General features: G+C 38.3%; 3 protein-coding genes, 1 non-coding gene and 1 pseudogene across 4 annotated transcripts in view; 2 read left to right on the top strand and 3 right to left on the bottom strand.

Annotated features, from left to right (window-relative positions):
* The window catches only part of LOC111450669 (methyltransferase-like protein 6), a 25,429-nt gene extending 11,830 nt beyond the window's left edge, over positions 1–13,599 (bottom strand). The window contains exon 1 of the mRNA XM_023090907.1: positions 13,586–13,599. The gene's annotated coding sequence lies outside the window, so the exon portion shown is untranslated. The remainder of the gene's footprint in view (positions 1–13,585) is intronic.
* Positions 3,638–6,905, bottom strand: LOC111450807 (annotated as a pseudogene).
* On the bottom strand, positions 6,698–10,159 carry LOC111450671. Its single transcript, XM_023090910.1, has 7 exons — positions 9,897–10,159; positions 9,503–9,646; positions 8,051–8,118; positions 7,918–7,968; positions 7,786–7,845; positions 7,275–7,697; positions 6,698–6,944 (listed from the first exon to the last, which is right to left on the bottom strand). Exons 1-7 carry the CDS (start codon positions 10,018–10,020, stop codon positions 6,906–6,908), a joined length of 909 nt encoding a protein of 302 aa, XP_022946678.1. The 5' UTR covers positions 10,021–10,159; the 3' UTR covers positions 6,698–6,905.
* On the top strand, positions 10,352–11,071 carry LOC111450806 (B3 domain-containing protein At2g31720-like). The gene has a single exon (XM_023091102.1). It carries the CDS (start codon positions 10,352–10,354, stop codon positions 11,069–11,071), a length of 720 nt encoding a protein of 239 aa, XP_022946870.1.
* TRNAR-CCG lies at positions 11,509–11,581 on the top strand. Its single transcript has one exon. It is a non-coding gene; the product is annotated as a tRNA-Arg (tRNA).
* Positions 13,600–13,940: the final 341 nt, after the last annotated feature.

Genomic DNA, 13,940 nt, shown 5'->3' with positions numbered 1-13,940 from the left:
TTTTTTTTTTTTTTTTTTTTTTTTTTTTTTTTTTTTGGAAAAGGATTTCCCCTTTTCTTTTTCTTTTTCTTTTTTGTACTAACTATCCATAAAATCTCTTATCTCTCATAAATAAATAATTCTTTTATTTATTTATTTATTTATTTATTTATTAAGAAGTAGGATGAGATTTGACTTCCATTTTTTTTCTTTGACTTAACACCTTCTTTTTTAGGGTTTCTTTCTCTCTCTTCCTTTTTACTTTCTCTCTCTTAAATAATGTCTTAATTCCATTCCACGGGTTACAATGGCACCATTGATAGCAGCGGACTTGCGATTATGCAGCACTCATTGGAGCTAACCCAATTCGTTCTTACGTCGCTTAGTCGTAGCCAAGCGACGTATGCTCAAGCCTTTGGCCTCAGTTTAAGAGAAGGTTTTAGAAAACAAGAACAGAGAGAGATTTTTGAAAAAAGACGTTATATAAGCAAAAAAGAGAGTAACAACCACGGCTCACAGTATGTAACCTGGGTAGGAAGAAGTTGACAAGTTCATATAATTTATGTCAAATCATGACGGTTAAAATGAAGTTTTAAAATCATAGACGAAGCTGAATTCAACTACCAACGACCACGGAACCTAATTTTTTATGCTACAAATTTGGCACGAATTTGACTATTGTCTTCTAATTACTCGTACCTTAATTTTGATCGTATTAATTTCGATAACGACTATTAATATAATAAATTTTGGTAGTCAACATAGAATTAAGTTCATAAAAGTGACCAATATAATCATTTCTCTCTCTATCTCATTTAAATATTTTCATTTAATGAATTAAAAATTTTATTAAGCTTTAATTATGATTAAATATTCCGCGAAAAGTGATATGAAAGTTTAATAAGATGGTCGAACGAGTATTTTCGTTAGAGCAATTTTGGTAGGATGGTACTATAATTCGGCTTCGTTCTACTTATAATAGATGTTTGAAGATTACAATTCAATTGTTATAGAGTGGTACCATCGATAGACATAAATATAATAAAACAAACGACAATGTCTAAGTCTTTGCTACTTGTCACTAGTTTGAGATGAACATAGCTTGTATAGAGCACGGTAAACAATGGATATGAATACAGTATGTCGAACAAGTACCATAGTCATATCTGTTGATAAACGACAACATCTGATGTACCAACTCAAACCCTTGTCCTCTTTAGGCTTACCCTTCAAGGGCTTCCCCTTAAGGTTTTAAAACAAGTCTATTAGGGAGAGGTTTCCACACCATTATAAGGGTTGCTTCGTTCTCCTCTCCAACTAAATATAAGAAACGTGTCTACTAGGGAGAGGTTTCCACACCCTTATAAGGAATGCTTTGTTTCTCTCTCCAACCAAATATAGAGAATGCGTCTGCTAGGGAAAGGTTTCCACACCCGTCATTGCTACTTGTCAATAATTTATGATGAACATAGCTTGTACAAAGCAAGATATCTGTGAGATCCCACCTCGATTAGGGAGAAGAATGAAACATTTATTATAAGAGTGTGGAAACCTCTCCCTAGTAGATGGGTTTTAAAACCTTGAAGAGAAGCCCGAAAGAAAAAATCCAAAGAAGACAATATCTACTATCGGTGGGCTTGGACCGTTACAAATAGTACCAACTGGGCGATGTGGCAGTGAGGAGGTTGAACCCTGAAGAGGGGTGGACATGAGGCAGTGTGCCAATAAGGACGTTGGACTTCGAAGGGGCTGGATTGGGGGGTCCCACATCGATTGGAGAAGGAAACAAGTGTCAGCGAGGACACTAAGCTCCGAAGGGAAGAAGATTGTGAGATCCCACATCGATTGGAGAGGAGAACGACGAAGTGATCTGAAAAATGGGTTAGAAGCAAAATAGAGTCAATACAAAACCAAAACCCTGTGATATGAAGAACATGAAGAACAGATACTCAGATTTGAATTTACATTGCTTTAACTTAAAGTTGCCTCAATGATTTACCTTTGAAGTTTTGGGTTTGGTTGAAGTTATGTTAGTAGGTGGGGGTCCAACTCAAGGCCAACTGGGTTCACTTGCCAGCTTCAAACCTATATCAATAATGGGTATTAAAACTTTTGGGGAGCATAGGAATGTAACAATTTGGAGGGTTGTGTCAAAACTTTCTACTTTTCCAGACCCAACACAAAGTTTAAGGTTAGGTTCACTAGGTTTAAACTATTGCCCAAACAACAAACAACTCTAAACCCATAATTTTAGGGCCAGCTGCAAATCTAGAAAACAAATTGTTCGAGTAAAATATCCCTTTCACGAGTTTTTCGCCACCGATATTTGGTATTAAAGACATGATTTTAAGTCCTAAAGTTTCTTTCGATTATCTAGTAACAACGACGGTTAAATCCTTCAGAACTAAGTCTTCAACGTTTGTCTTAATCTGAAACGGTAGAACCTGAGCCTTTGTCCTAGATTGTGTTTGATACATTCATGAACGATGATACTCGTTCCTCGATTTCCTACGTTTGCCAGCCAGCCAACCAAAGATTGGCTGCACTTGATTTTCCTACCAAAATGAAGGATATTGGAGATTCATGTCTGGAGGCCAAATGGGTATCAGCTGCTTGTGAAGTTTTTGAAACAGTGATGGATCAGACACTAGTTTTTGGAACGATCCTTGGTTGGATAATGGTTCCCCTGCTTGGTTTTCTCATCTTTTTGTCTCCTTCCTTCCATGGATGTCCACTTTTGTAGCTTGTCCTATCTTTTCAATTCCGCTGACATACAACAGTTTTAGTCATCCTTGTTTGAAAGGAAAGCGATGTCACATCGATAGGAGAGTGAAACAAAGTATTTCTTATAGGGATATGAAAATCATTCCCTAACAAATGGATTTTAAAATCGTAAAACTGACGGCAATACATAACGAGCTAAAGCGGACAATATCTGTTACTAGTGGGTTTGGGCCGTTACAAATGATATCATAACTAGACACCGAATGGTGTGTCAGCGTGGACATTGGGCCCAAGGGGGATGGATTGTGAGATCTCACATTGGTTAGAGAGGGAAACGAAACATTACTCATAAGAGTATGGAAACCTCTCCTTAACAGACGCGTTTTAAAACCATAAGGCTGACGGCGATACATAACGGGCCAAAGCGGACAATATCTGTTACCAGTGGGTTTGGGCTGTTACAAATGATATCAGAGCTATACACCAAGCGGTGTGTCAGCGAGGACACTAGGCCCAAGGGGGATGGATTGTGAGATCTCACATTGGTTGGAAAGAAAAACGAAACATTCCTCATAAGGATATGGAAACCTCTTCTTAACAGACACATTTTAAAATCGTGAGGATGACGACGTTCCATAACGGGCCAAAGTGGATAATATTGTTGACAGTGGGCTTAGGCTGTTACAAATGGTATCAGAGCTAGACATCGAGCGGTGTGCCAGCGAGGACACTAGGCTCCCAAGGGAGATGGATTGTGAGACCTCATATCAGTAGGAGAGGGGAACGAAGCATTCCTTGTAAAGGTATAGAAACTTCTTCCTAACAGACACGTTTTAAAATAGTGACGCTAACAATGATAAGTAACGGGTCAAAGCTGTTACATAATTTCTTTCGATAATAGATAGGTTTCATCCTAAGTGATTGCTACTTGTCAGATATAAACCTCAAACAATTCAACTTTTTACCAAATATCTTCCTTCCTCTTTAAACAAGCATAGCGTAAGGTCTTGACATACCTTTGAGGAATAAGTTATCACATTCTTTTTTCTTCGCTACTATACAGAAAATTCATCAACCTCCTATGTGCAACTCCATTACTCCCTCATAGCTTATAGTTTCAATCCTCATCATCGGTGGTATCCTTGATAGATGTTACGGCGATGTTGTGCGAGATTTTAAGTTCTTCCAACTGCAACACGATATTTTTTGTTCGATAAGAAACAAGAACTTGCTATAGATAAAGGGAAGTTACAAAAGAATTAGATAAAGATATGGCACCACCGAGAAGCGTTAAGCTGTACAAAATTCCCAAAAAAAACTCTATTTCTGTAACCGTCCAAGCCCACCGCTAGCGGATATTGTCCTCTTTGGCCTTTCCTTTCAGGCTTCCTCTTAAGGGTTTTAAAACGTGTTTGGTAAGGAGAGGTTTCCACACCCTTATAAAGAATGTTTCGTTCCCTTCTCCAATAGATGTGGGTTCTCACAGTTTCATTCCAACCATAAACTCTACGAAAGAGCTCACGAGGCGACAACATTCCATCTTTATTCTCTAAATTCCAGCCCATCAAGTATTCTACAAGCGAATCAAACAGAGGCCACCAATCGATCCCGACAACGTCTAGCAAAGGAAGAACGCAAAAAAAATATGATCCAAAAACTTCACCATTCAAACATAGCAAGCTGATAGAGTGGCCAAGGGCAAGAGAAGGGTTTCTCTTTCGGAGCCTCTCCCGAGTATTTAGACTTACCGTGCGCAACCAACCGAAGCCAAATCTTCACCATCTTGGGTATTTTGAACTCCAAAATCAAACTTAGTGAGCATTTTAAAGCGGACCTAGATGCCACCAAACTAGCAAAGAGGGATTTTGTGGAAAAAGAGGGGTCCAAAGACAAATCAACTCTATCAACAACCACTGTTGCAAAGAGAACTCTACATGTTTAGAGTCATTCAAGCTAGACATGATCGATCTTGTTTGTGGAGTGATCCGAATCTCAAACAAGTGTTCTTTTCTTGAGATATTCGATCAACAAGGTAATCCGAATCTTACTTCCCTTGTAATGATTCTTTATCATTGGTATCAAAGTCTTCCCTTAGGTTGATTCCTTATCATCGAGAAACCTTCCAAAAATCCTAATTTCTCTAAACGATAGCCTATAAAAGCTCTAATTTCTTAAGATTTTCATAGTCTTGTTCTTCATAATATTATATTTTGCACTTTGTTCATAAGCTTGAGAAGACTATTGCATTTTTGTATCATGCCTTGATATCATACAATGAGGAATAGCTTTAAGTCAGGTAACTTCAACACTACCTCTTTACACGTTTCGTGGTGCGCAGCTAAAAGCTCGTCGTACTTGACTCGCAAATCCGCCACCTCAGATTGTAACTTCTCATATTCAGCTACAGATGGACCTCCAAGTCTTTGTTGAATAAATCTGTCGGACAGAGAAAAAAAAGTTAACTTTCAAAGTTGAGAATATTTATTGTATTACTTTCTATAATACAATACATGCTTTTGTAGAATGCTTGACATGATTCAGAAGGAGAAAGAGTTGGCTTTTCCTCACAATTTTCTAAAAATTCTGAAAAAAAGAAACTAATCCAACTTTGTAACCGCAACCGCCCAAGTCCACAGCTAGCAAATGTTATCTGCTTTAGCCCGTTGCGTATCGCCGTCAGACTCATAGTTTTAAAACGCGTCTTCCAATGAGAGGTCTCCACACCCTTATAAGGAATGCTTCGTTCCCCTCTCCAACTAATGTGGAATCTCACAATCCACCCATTAGGGGCCAGCGTCCTTGCAGGCCACCACCCAGTGTTTGGCTTTGATACAGTTTGTAACAATCTAAGCCCACTGCTAAAAGATATTGTCCATTTTGGCCCGTTACGTACTGTCATCAGCCTCATAGTTTTACAACGCGTCTACCAGGGAAAGGTTTCCACACCCTTATAAGAAATGTTTCGTTCCCCTCTCCAACTGTTTTGGGATCTCACAATCCACCCACTTAAGGGTCCAGCATCCTCGTTGGCACACCGCCCGGTGTCTGACTCTAATACCATTTGTAACAGCCCAAGTCCACCACTAGTCGATATTGTCCATTTTGGCCCACTACGTATCTCCATCAGCCTCACAGTTTTAAAACGAGATTTTCACACCCTTATAAGGAATGCTTCATTTCCCTCTCCAACAAATACGGGATCTCACAATTGCTTAGTTTTAAATTTGTCATGTATGTCTCGATGTAGGGAAAAGGAGATTTCTTGTCTTCATCCTCTTGTCTTGTGATGAGGATAAGAGACATCACGAGGGGGAGTCTTTGAAGGGAAAATTCAAAGAGGACAATATCTACAAACGGTGGGTTGGTAAAGCGCTCAAAAGGACCAAAATTTGGATATGGAATCACGACATAAACCCAGTTGAAATAAACTCTGTTTTGATAGCTTATAACACAGAACAGCTACTCATTGTATCATATTATTAGCAGATTCTGAGATTTGATATGGGCTGATGAAGAACATAAAACAAACTGCATTTCAAGAAAGACATTATGCTCATTGAAATAACCTCAACTACTGATATTTGTCCAACAATCACGGAAGCAAGCAAGACATAAGAACATGATCCAAAACCAAAAACTGAAAGAAAGAACTTACTGGAGGGCAGAGGAAGGCTTGTCATTTTGTTCATACAACCTTCCTTTTTTGCTTCTTTTTCCTAAATTGCAGAAAAGGGGTTCGAATTATCATAGAAATAGAGCGATTCAGACAATAGATCTGACCTCTTTGTGTCCCATGGAGAAGAAACACAGTGGTTGAGTGCTCGATTCTTCGATGGTATCCGTCCCCATCTCCACAAGAATATTGGTTTAGAGGGCAGCAGATGAAAACTCATGAACATAAGAACTCATTAGATTCAAATGAAAACTCATGAACATAAACGAAACCTTTTAAAGTTATGATAAGCTAACCTTAATTATGAGACAAGACAAAAGGTTACATAAACTAAGAATCAAGCTCCGATAATATTGAATCCTTGACTCTTAGTTCTTCACAGAATCATTCTATATTACAACACTAATAATCGAAACTCCGTGGCAAGGAACTAATCGAAAACAATCGTAAAACTACTTAATAGAAGTCAGTTTTCACATGCCCTGCTTTTCTATGTACGAATCTTCTCTGCAATTGAATCGATCAACATTCATGTCGGTCTCAGTCCTCTCAATGCAGCGGCAAAGATCTAAACATAACACGAGATCATTCGTTAATTGCGAGAGACATGATTAATAAGAATACAGAACTCTTAGTTGTTCAAATATGCTTCCTCTAAAATGAAAGAGAATGTCGCATGGTGTCACAATCACACTTTTCGACATTCGGCCACGGGCAACACGCCCTAGACGAGTATGACCATGACACATAGCACCAGCAATTTTACGAGCAGCAGTACATTCTTCAAGACTATCTATGATTAAAATCCTTCCATGGTCCTAAGCTTTCAGATATTTCTTCACAGCTCCTCTTCATTAAAACAAGAAAATAAAAGAAGATAAAGAAGGAAAATCTATACCTTAGAAGGAGCTCCATTTTGCTGCTGTGGTTGTGTGAAAAGTGCCTTAGATCGAGTGTGGTAGCTACTAGTTTGTTCCTCGATATTAGCTCGTGGAGCCTCGTCTTGACGAAAGTTGGTAGATTGAGCCTCGTCCGTTCTGGATTTCCCTGCTCTTCCAAAATTAGAAGTATTGTCATGGATAGAAGCTTGGGGGTCCTGATACTCTTTCGAAAACTGAGTAGCAGCTGCTCGAGCACCAGCTATGACAGCATCGAGTTTAGATGACTTCTCCACGTCGGGTCCAGATCCTATAGTCTCGGGAGAACGTGAAGAGACGGATCCTGGCTTCAAGGAAAATGGATCTCTAGGATCTGGAAGTTGAAACTTCACAGGCAGTGGGGATTTAACATGGATGAGACCTCTAACAGCTGCTTCAAATATCTGATCAAATACAATTGGATTTTAGAACAAACAGAAACACACAAAAGAATCATTAAAGAGAGAATCAAAACAAAGTTAACATTTCCACCTTCTTTTCTAAGTTATAAACTCGTTGGTAACCACGCATCTCGAACGGAATCAGTAATTTCTGAAACAGTTAAAGAAATTCCATTCAGTATATTATAACTCTGCTGAAACTTGACTTCGAATCAGTACACACCTGTGGTTGTTCACAGAGCCAGCAGAAATCAGTTTGTGCTTCTAGTCTAACCTGCAGGCTTACTTTTGTTAGCTTTTCTTAGATAAGATGCCTCAGAAACTAAGATATGGATGAGGAAAGCTAGGCTACCCACCCCTTCAGGTACTTTATCCCAACTTTGCAGTTCATCACCATGAACACAGCCAACCACTTCAACACAACCTGAATGAACAGACATGAATGTTGATAATCAAGCATGGGTCTTGTCTGGAAACTCATGAGACAAACATTTATGGCCATAAATTTCATGGGATTTTAATATGATAGATAGTTTTGAACTGTAACAGCCCAAGCCCAAGCCCACCGCTAGTAGATATAGTCCGCTATGGTCAGTTACGTATCACCGTCAGCCTCACGGTTTTAAAACGCGTCAACTAGAGAGAGGTTTCCACTCCCTTATAAGGGGTGCTTCGTTCCCCTCTCCAACCAATGTAGGATCTCACAATCCACCCCCTTAGGGTCCAGCGTCCTCGCTGGCACACCACCCGGTATCTAGCTCTAATACCATTTGTAACAACCCAAGCCCACATTAACAGAAATTGTCTTCTTTGAGTTTTCCCTTTCGTTATTCCCTCAAGTCTTAAAATGCGTTTGTTAGGGAGAGGTTTCCACACCCTTGTAAGGAATGTTTCATTCTTCTCTCCAACCGACGTAAGATCTCACATGAACCTATATCTGAAAGTCCATAGTTCAACACATCTTTCAAATTTATTATGCTCGAAAGTAACAGCCTAAGCCCAAGCCCGCCGCTAGTAGATATTGTCTGCTATGGTCCATTACGTATCGCCGTCAGCCTCACAGTTTTAAAACGCGTCTTTAGAGAGAGGTTTCCACACCCTTATAAGGGATGTTTCGTTCCCCTCTCCAACAGATGTGAGATTTCATAATTCACCTCCTTAAGGGCCCAACGTCCTCGCTGGCACACCACCTGGTATCTAGTTCTGATATCATTTGTAACAGCCCAAGCCTACCGCTAACAAATAATGTCCTCTTTGGGCTTTCCCTTTCGAGCTTCCTCTCAAGGTTTTAAAATGCGTCTATTAGGGAGAGGTTTCTAAACCCTTAAAAGGAATGTTTCGTTCTCCTCTCTAACCTATGTGAGATCTTACATGAATCCATATCTAAAAGTCGATAGTTCAACATATCTTTCAAATTTATTATGCTCGAAAGTACTCTCGATGTCGATATTTATAGTCATTTTTAATTACAATTCCCTCTCCATATTCTCATATCATGCATACTCAACCGACACTGTAAGTGTGCACGTCATGAAAATCTGCAGTCATATAACATAAGTAAGATGCTCAAAATCAGCCTAACAAGTGATGATTCCACCAAGTGGCAAACATAACATATGTCAGAACATAGAGACAAATATGGATTCAGAGCATAGACACCAAGATATCAATCAAAACAACGATGGTGTTGCCGTAATGGTAGACTTCAAATAAGTACTTCATGGAATGTGATCGGTAAAGCGCCAAAAGAAACACAAGAACCAGTAAAACATAAGTAATATATCATGAAAAATCATCAGATTTGATACCTAAAAGCCTTGAAACAGGATAATGTTCTGGAAACTTAAGATCAGTAATTCCATCCAGAGCATAAACTTCTCTATAGAAATCCTCCATTGCTTTGATCGTAGAGTCCTCAGGAACCTTACTTGCAGCATGAATCCAAAGACGACCTTCAGTGATCAAGTTCAGAATATAGAATCATCCTTTACTAAACCACATCCACAAAGAAAGAAGAAATAAACTAACAAAAGATATGCCAATAACACAATCATTTAGAGTTTAGGGTTGGATGATTCAAAGGGTCAACAGTAAAGCAACTTCGAACACATGAACAACGCCCAATTCTGCTTCTCAATTCCAGTTTTCTTTTGTGTTATTCGAACATTCAAACGAAAGTAGATTTGAAAGGACAGAACGAACCTCTGAGGGGAGCAGACCAGGACCTGCCCTCGATGCGTTTGATTCCATAGACCAGCAGAGAAGCCCATGGCTGATGCATCGTCAAACATGGGTTCGAAAAATTCCCAGAATTCCTTCCTTTCATCGTTTCTTCTCGCTAAGAGATGCAGAGAATTGGGAACCAGTGGCGGGTCGGGAGAAATTGAAAACAATTGGGTTTGCGAGAATCGAGGGTTTGTGGAAATCCTCGGCAAATATCTACCGTTTTATCTTATATAATTACAGATTTTGAAATTTTTATAAATTAAGATAAGAAAAAAATTTAAATTTTAAATTAAAAAAAGATAAAATCGATTATCTTCTATATTGTAATAGGATTAGGAAAAATTAATATTAATATTTAAATAAACTCAGGACGGCTCACAGAGTACTCTGCGATTAACTCCAATTTGAGTAATTCTTAGGAAGAAACAACAATGTCTGATAATCTAGACTCCATCAGCTCTAGCCCGTTTCATTGGATGGACAATTTCAACCAAATAGTTTGTAGAAAGAAGAGGACTCTAGTTGAATATATCGACTGTCCTGGCCATGAGAACCCGAACGTGTCGCCGACGCCGATGAACAGAGATGATCCAGAAGCCGGAAATCTGTCTGGGGTCGTGAATGGCGATAGCCCAATTGCCGAAATCCCACCGGAGCCGATGAATGAAGATGACCCAGATGAGGAAATTCAGCCTGTGGCGGAGGAGGAGATGCCGGCGGAGATGAGAGAACATATAACGGAAAGAATGGGTGGTTACCGTGTGCAAATGATAATCGAAAAGAAGTTGACGGCGACTGACATGAGGACGAATCAAGGGCGGCTGTCGCTGCCGAAGAAGATGGTGAGAGTGGAATTTATGACGGCGGAGGAGGAGAAGATGTTGGAGCACCGGAGCAAAGGGGACGATGAATTGAACTACATAGACACATTCATAGTGGGATCCGATTTAAAAGTGAATCCAATTCGGTTCAAGAAGTGGCTAATGGGAAAAAATTACGTGAATTGTTTGGTCAACAAATGGAACTCTTTTGCTCGAGCTTATGGACTCAAGACAGGAACTAAGGTTCGTGTTTGGAGTTTCAGGGTCGATGAAAGGGACGAGAACGACGTTATTAAATCTGAATTGCGCTTCGCCCTTGTCAAGATTTAAGATGAATTTATGTGTCTTAGGCGACATGGTTGATAGAAGTTTTCGTATGTATGTCCTCATTGTTCATAACGATTGGATGATGCCTACAAAACACATAACGTTGTAGCATCTCTGCACTACATTGATCGTAATTTTGCTTTCTACATTACAGCGTGTTCTTTGAATATATATTTTTTTACGGTGGTTCAATCTTATCTAATTGTTCGTATATTTCTCGAGATTACGGAGAATTTTTTAGCAATAAAAAAATTAACAATAATTAAGCCTTACAAACGTATGCTATGAAAGTCTTGTCAGTAGATAAATTTTAAATAAAGTTGCAACGTTTATTAATTTTGAGCCCAAATTTAATGAAAATTATCTTTTTAATAAAAATAGTGACGTAATTTATATAGTTATCTAAATCATTAAATTTATTGCGCCCTCTTAAACAAACAGTTCGCGTGGCCTAATGGATAAGGCGCTCGCCTCCGGAGCGGGAGATTGTGGGTTCGAGTCCCATCGTGAACGCTTTTTCTTTTTCTTTTTTATTATTATTATTTTTTAAAATAATTACTTTCCAAAATCCAAGGTATTTTCAAACCTCCTTGTAGTAATTTTTTAGCTACAACTTTTTTTTTTTAATTACTTTCTAAAATGGTCAAACTAGGAGGGTTAAAAAAGTGGACTAACCCAACTCGAATATGAAGGTTGAATTCGGTTAGAGAAACTGTTTGATTTTGATTGAATTCAAATCGATTTAACTATATGTCAATCGAGTCAACTCAAGACACCACGGTACTTGGCCTGAAACTCCCATGGAGCCGTTCAAGTTAAATAATGATTCAACAGCGAGTGTCGAAGTTGACGATGACATATGAAAAATGACCCAATTGCCCTCCTTAATTACTTGGCCTGAAACTCCCATAGAGTCGTTCAAGTTAAACAACGATTCAACGAAGAGCGTCGAAGTTGACGTGACGTACGGAAAATGACTCAATTGCCCTCCTTAGAGAACCTCATATATGTTGTTGACCATAACAAAATCAGGGGCTTTGAGGTCATGCATAGGGATTAATATAGACCTATGATATGGTAGGGTTTGTAGACTAACCAACCTAAACATTTACATTTATGGAATAAAATTTGGTAGTAGAAGATGGCTGTCTAAATAGGGCACTAAAAATGAAGGCTGTACCCTTATTTAGGGTATCCCCATGATTTTAGGGCAGCCCTATCTCTAGGGTTACCATTTCCAGGTGTGTAGAATATAGAATAGCCTGATTTATTTTTTTTTATTTTTCCTTCTGGAATGTCACACCTTGTAGTTTGTAATTAATGTCTGATGATGAAGATAAATTGTTGACTAAATAAAGTCAAATGCAGCCATATTATTATTAATAATATTGATATTTAGCATCTCTGGTAGTTGGAGTCGTGTAAAGAGCGTTATATTTTCGTGGACGTGTCGATATTTTTATACGTTCATGCGTTTGAAATCGAGATAAAGAGTGAATCAATATTTTTTTTAGTATATCGTAAAAGAGTAGATAAAAAAAAAATAATAAGTAGGGTATTCATGTGATCAGATAATTCGACCAACTCGGATTACTCAACCCAAATTATAAAAGTTTGGATTGGGTCAGTTTCTGAGTTCACTTTTTTTTCTTTTTTGTCGGGTACACCCGACCAACTTAAAAATAGGGTTATAACTCAACCAAACCCTACCCTACTTTTAAAATTATTATGAAAATTAAGAATATTTGACGTTTGATACTAATGTTAGTGATATGTTGCAACTTGTTGGTGCTATGTTAGTGATTTTTCAGCAAGCATTTTAGTAAAGTCGGAATTCTCTTCGGTTTAGTTTCGGAAAACTTGTTGGTCGGGGAGGTGGAAGGGAGTTTCGGGAACAAAGCCACGAGATTTCAAAGTAGCACATGGAGTTGTACCAGATGAGACTCCGTGAAGTAAGCATGGGCTTTTGGTACACATATCTTCCAATGCCAATCAAGTTCTCGAATTGATCATTCCCCTTACCTTTTGAGCTGAGTTGAGGAAACCGACGTTGAATGCTGAAACTTAGCCACTAAAGAAGGCAAAGATTTGGCTGAATTGGATTGTAAATTCTGTTCAGATTACTCGAGAATTAGTTATAGTTACTTTTTTTTGTTTATTGGGTGGAAAATGGTTGACAAAGAATTTGCAAAATATCTTGATTAATGATTCCCACTATCATATTATTGCTATATTATTCCAATATGTATATTTATAAGTAATTCATATTACAAAAAGTTTTATATTCTATTATTTTTTATACAATTTATTATTCATTTTCATTTTTTTATTCCCAACTTTTTATTTTCTTTTTCTTTAATATTTCACTTAAGTGTACCGGTACCAAAGAATAGTCAAAGTTATGACCGATAAAGATAGATAGTGATGTTTACGAAATTCGGTGACTTAAAAGAACTCGATCAATCTAATCCGAGCCTCAAAAGCTAACCCAAGACATAATCAAATCTTGAGGAAGACGAAAAATCAAGCCAAGGGCTAAGTTGTCAATCTCGACCTCTTGCATACCCTCGACCCAGAGCCCTTCAGTAATCCTATTTTCACTTCTTCATTTCAAATTCGAGAGAGAATAATATAATTCTACGTTAATCCTTTTATACATACCTTAGAATTCTCCAGAACTCTTTTCTCTTAAGCTCTTGATATAGCCAATAACTCCTAAACTAACTTGAACAGAGCAAGCAGCATGACAAGTCGCCTCTTCCTTGTATTACAAATTTACTATTGAGTCACGTGCATGGTCCAACGAGCCGAACGTGTACATATAAACACTTTGGATTATTTATCTCAACAAGTACGTGTATTAAAAGTATAA

The sequence above is a fragment of the Cucurbita moschata genome, unplaced genomic scaffold (genome assembly GCF_002738365.1).
Source record: "Cucurbita moschata cultivar Rifu unplaced genomic scaffold, Cmos_1.0 Cmo_Scf00012, whole genome shotgun sequence".
Classification (NCBI taxonomy): domain Eukaryota; kingdom Viridiplantae; phylum Streptophyta; class Magnoliopsida; order Cucurbitales; family Cucurbitaceae; genus Cucurbita; species Cucurbita moschata.
Note: the sequence above shows the minus strand (reverse complement) of the source record. Positions and strands in the feature narration are given on the sequence as shown.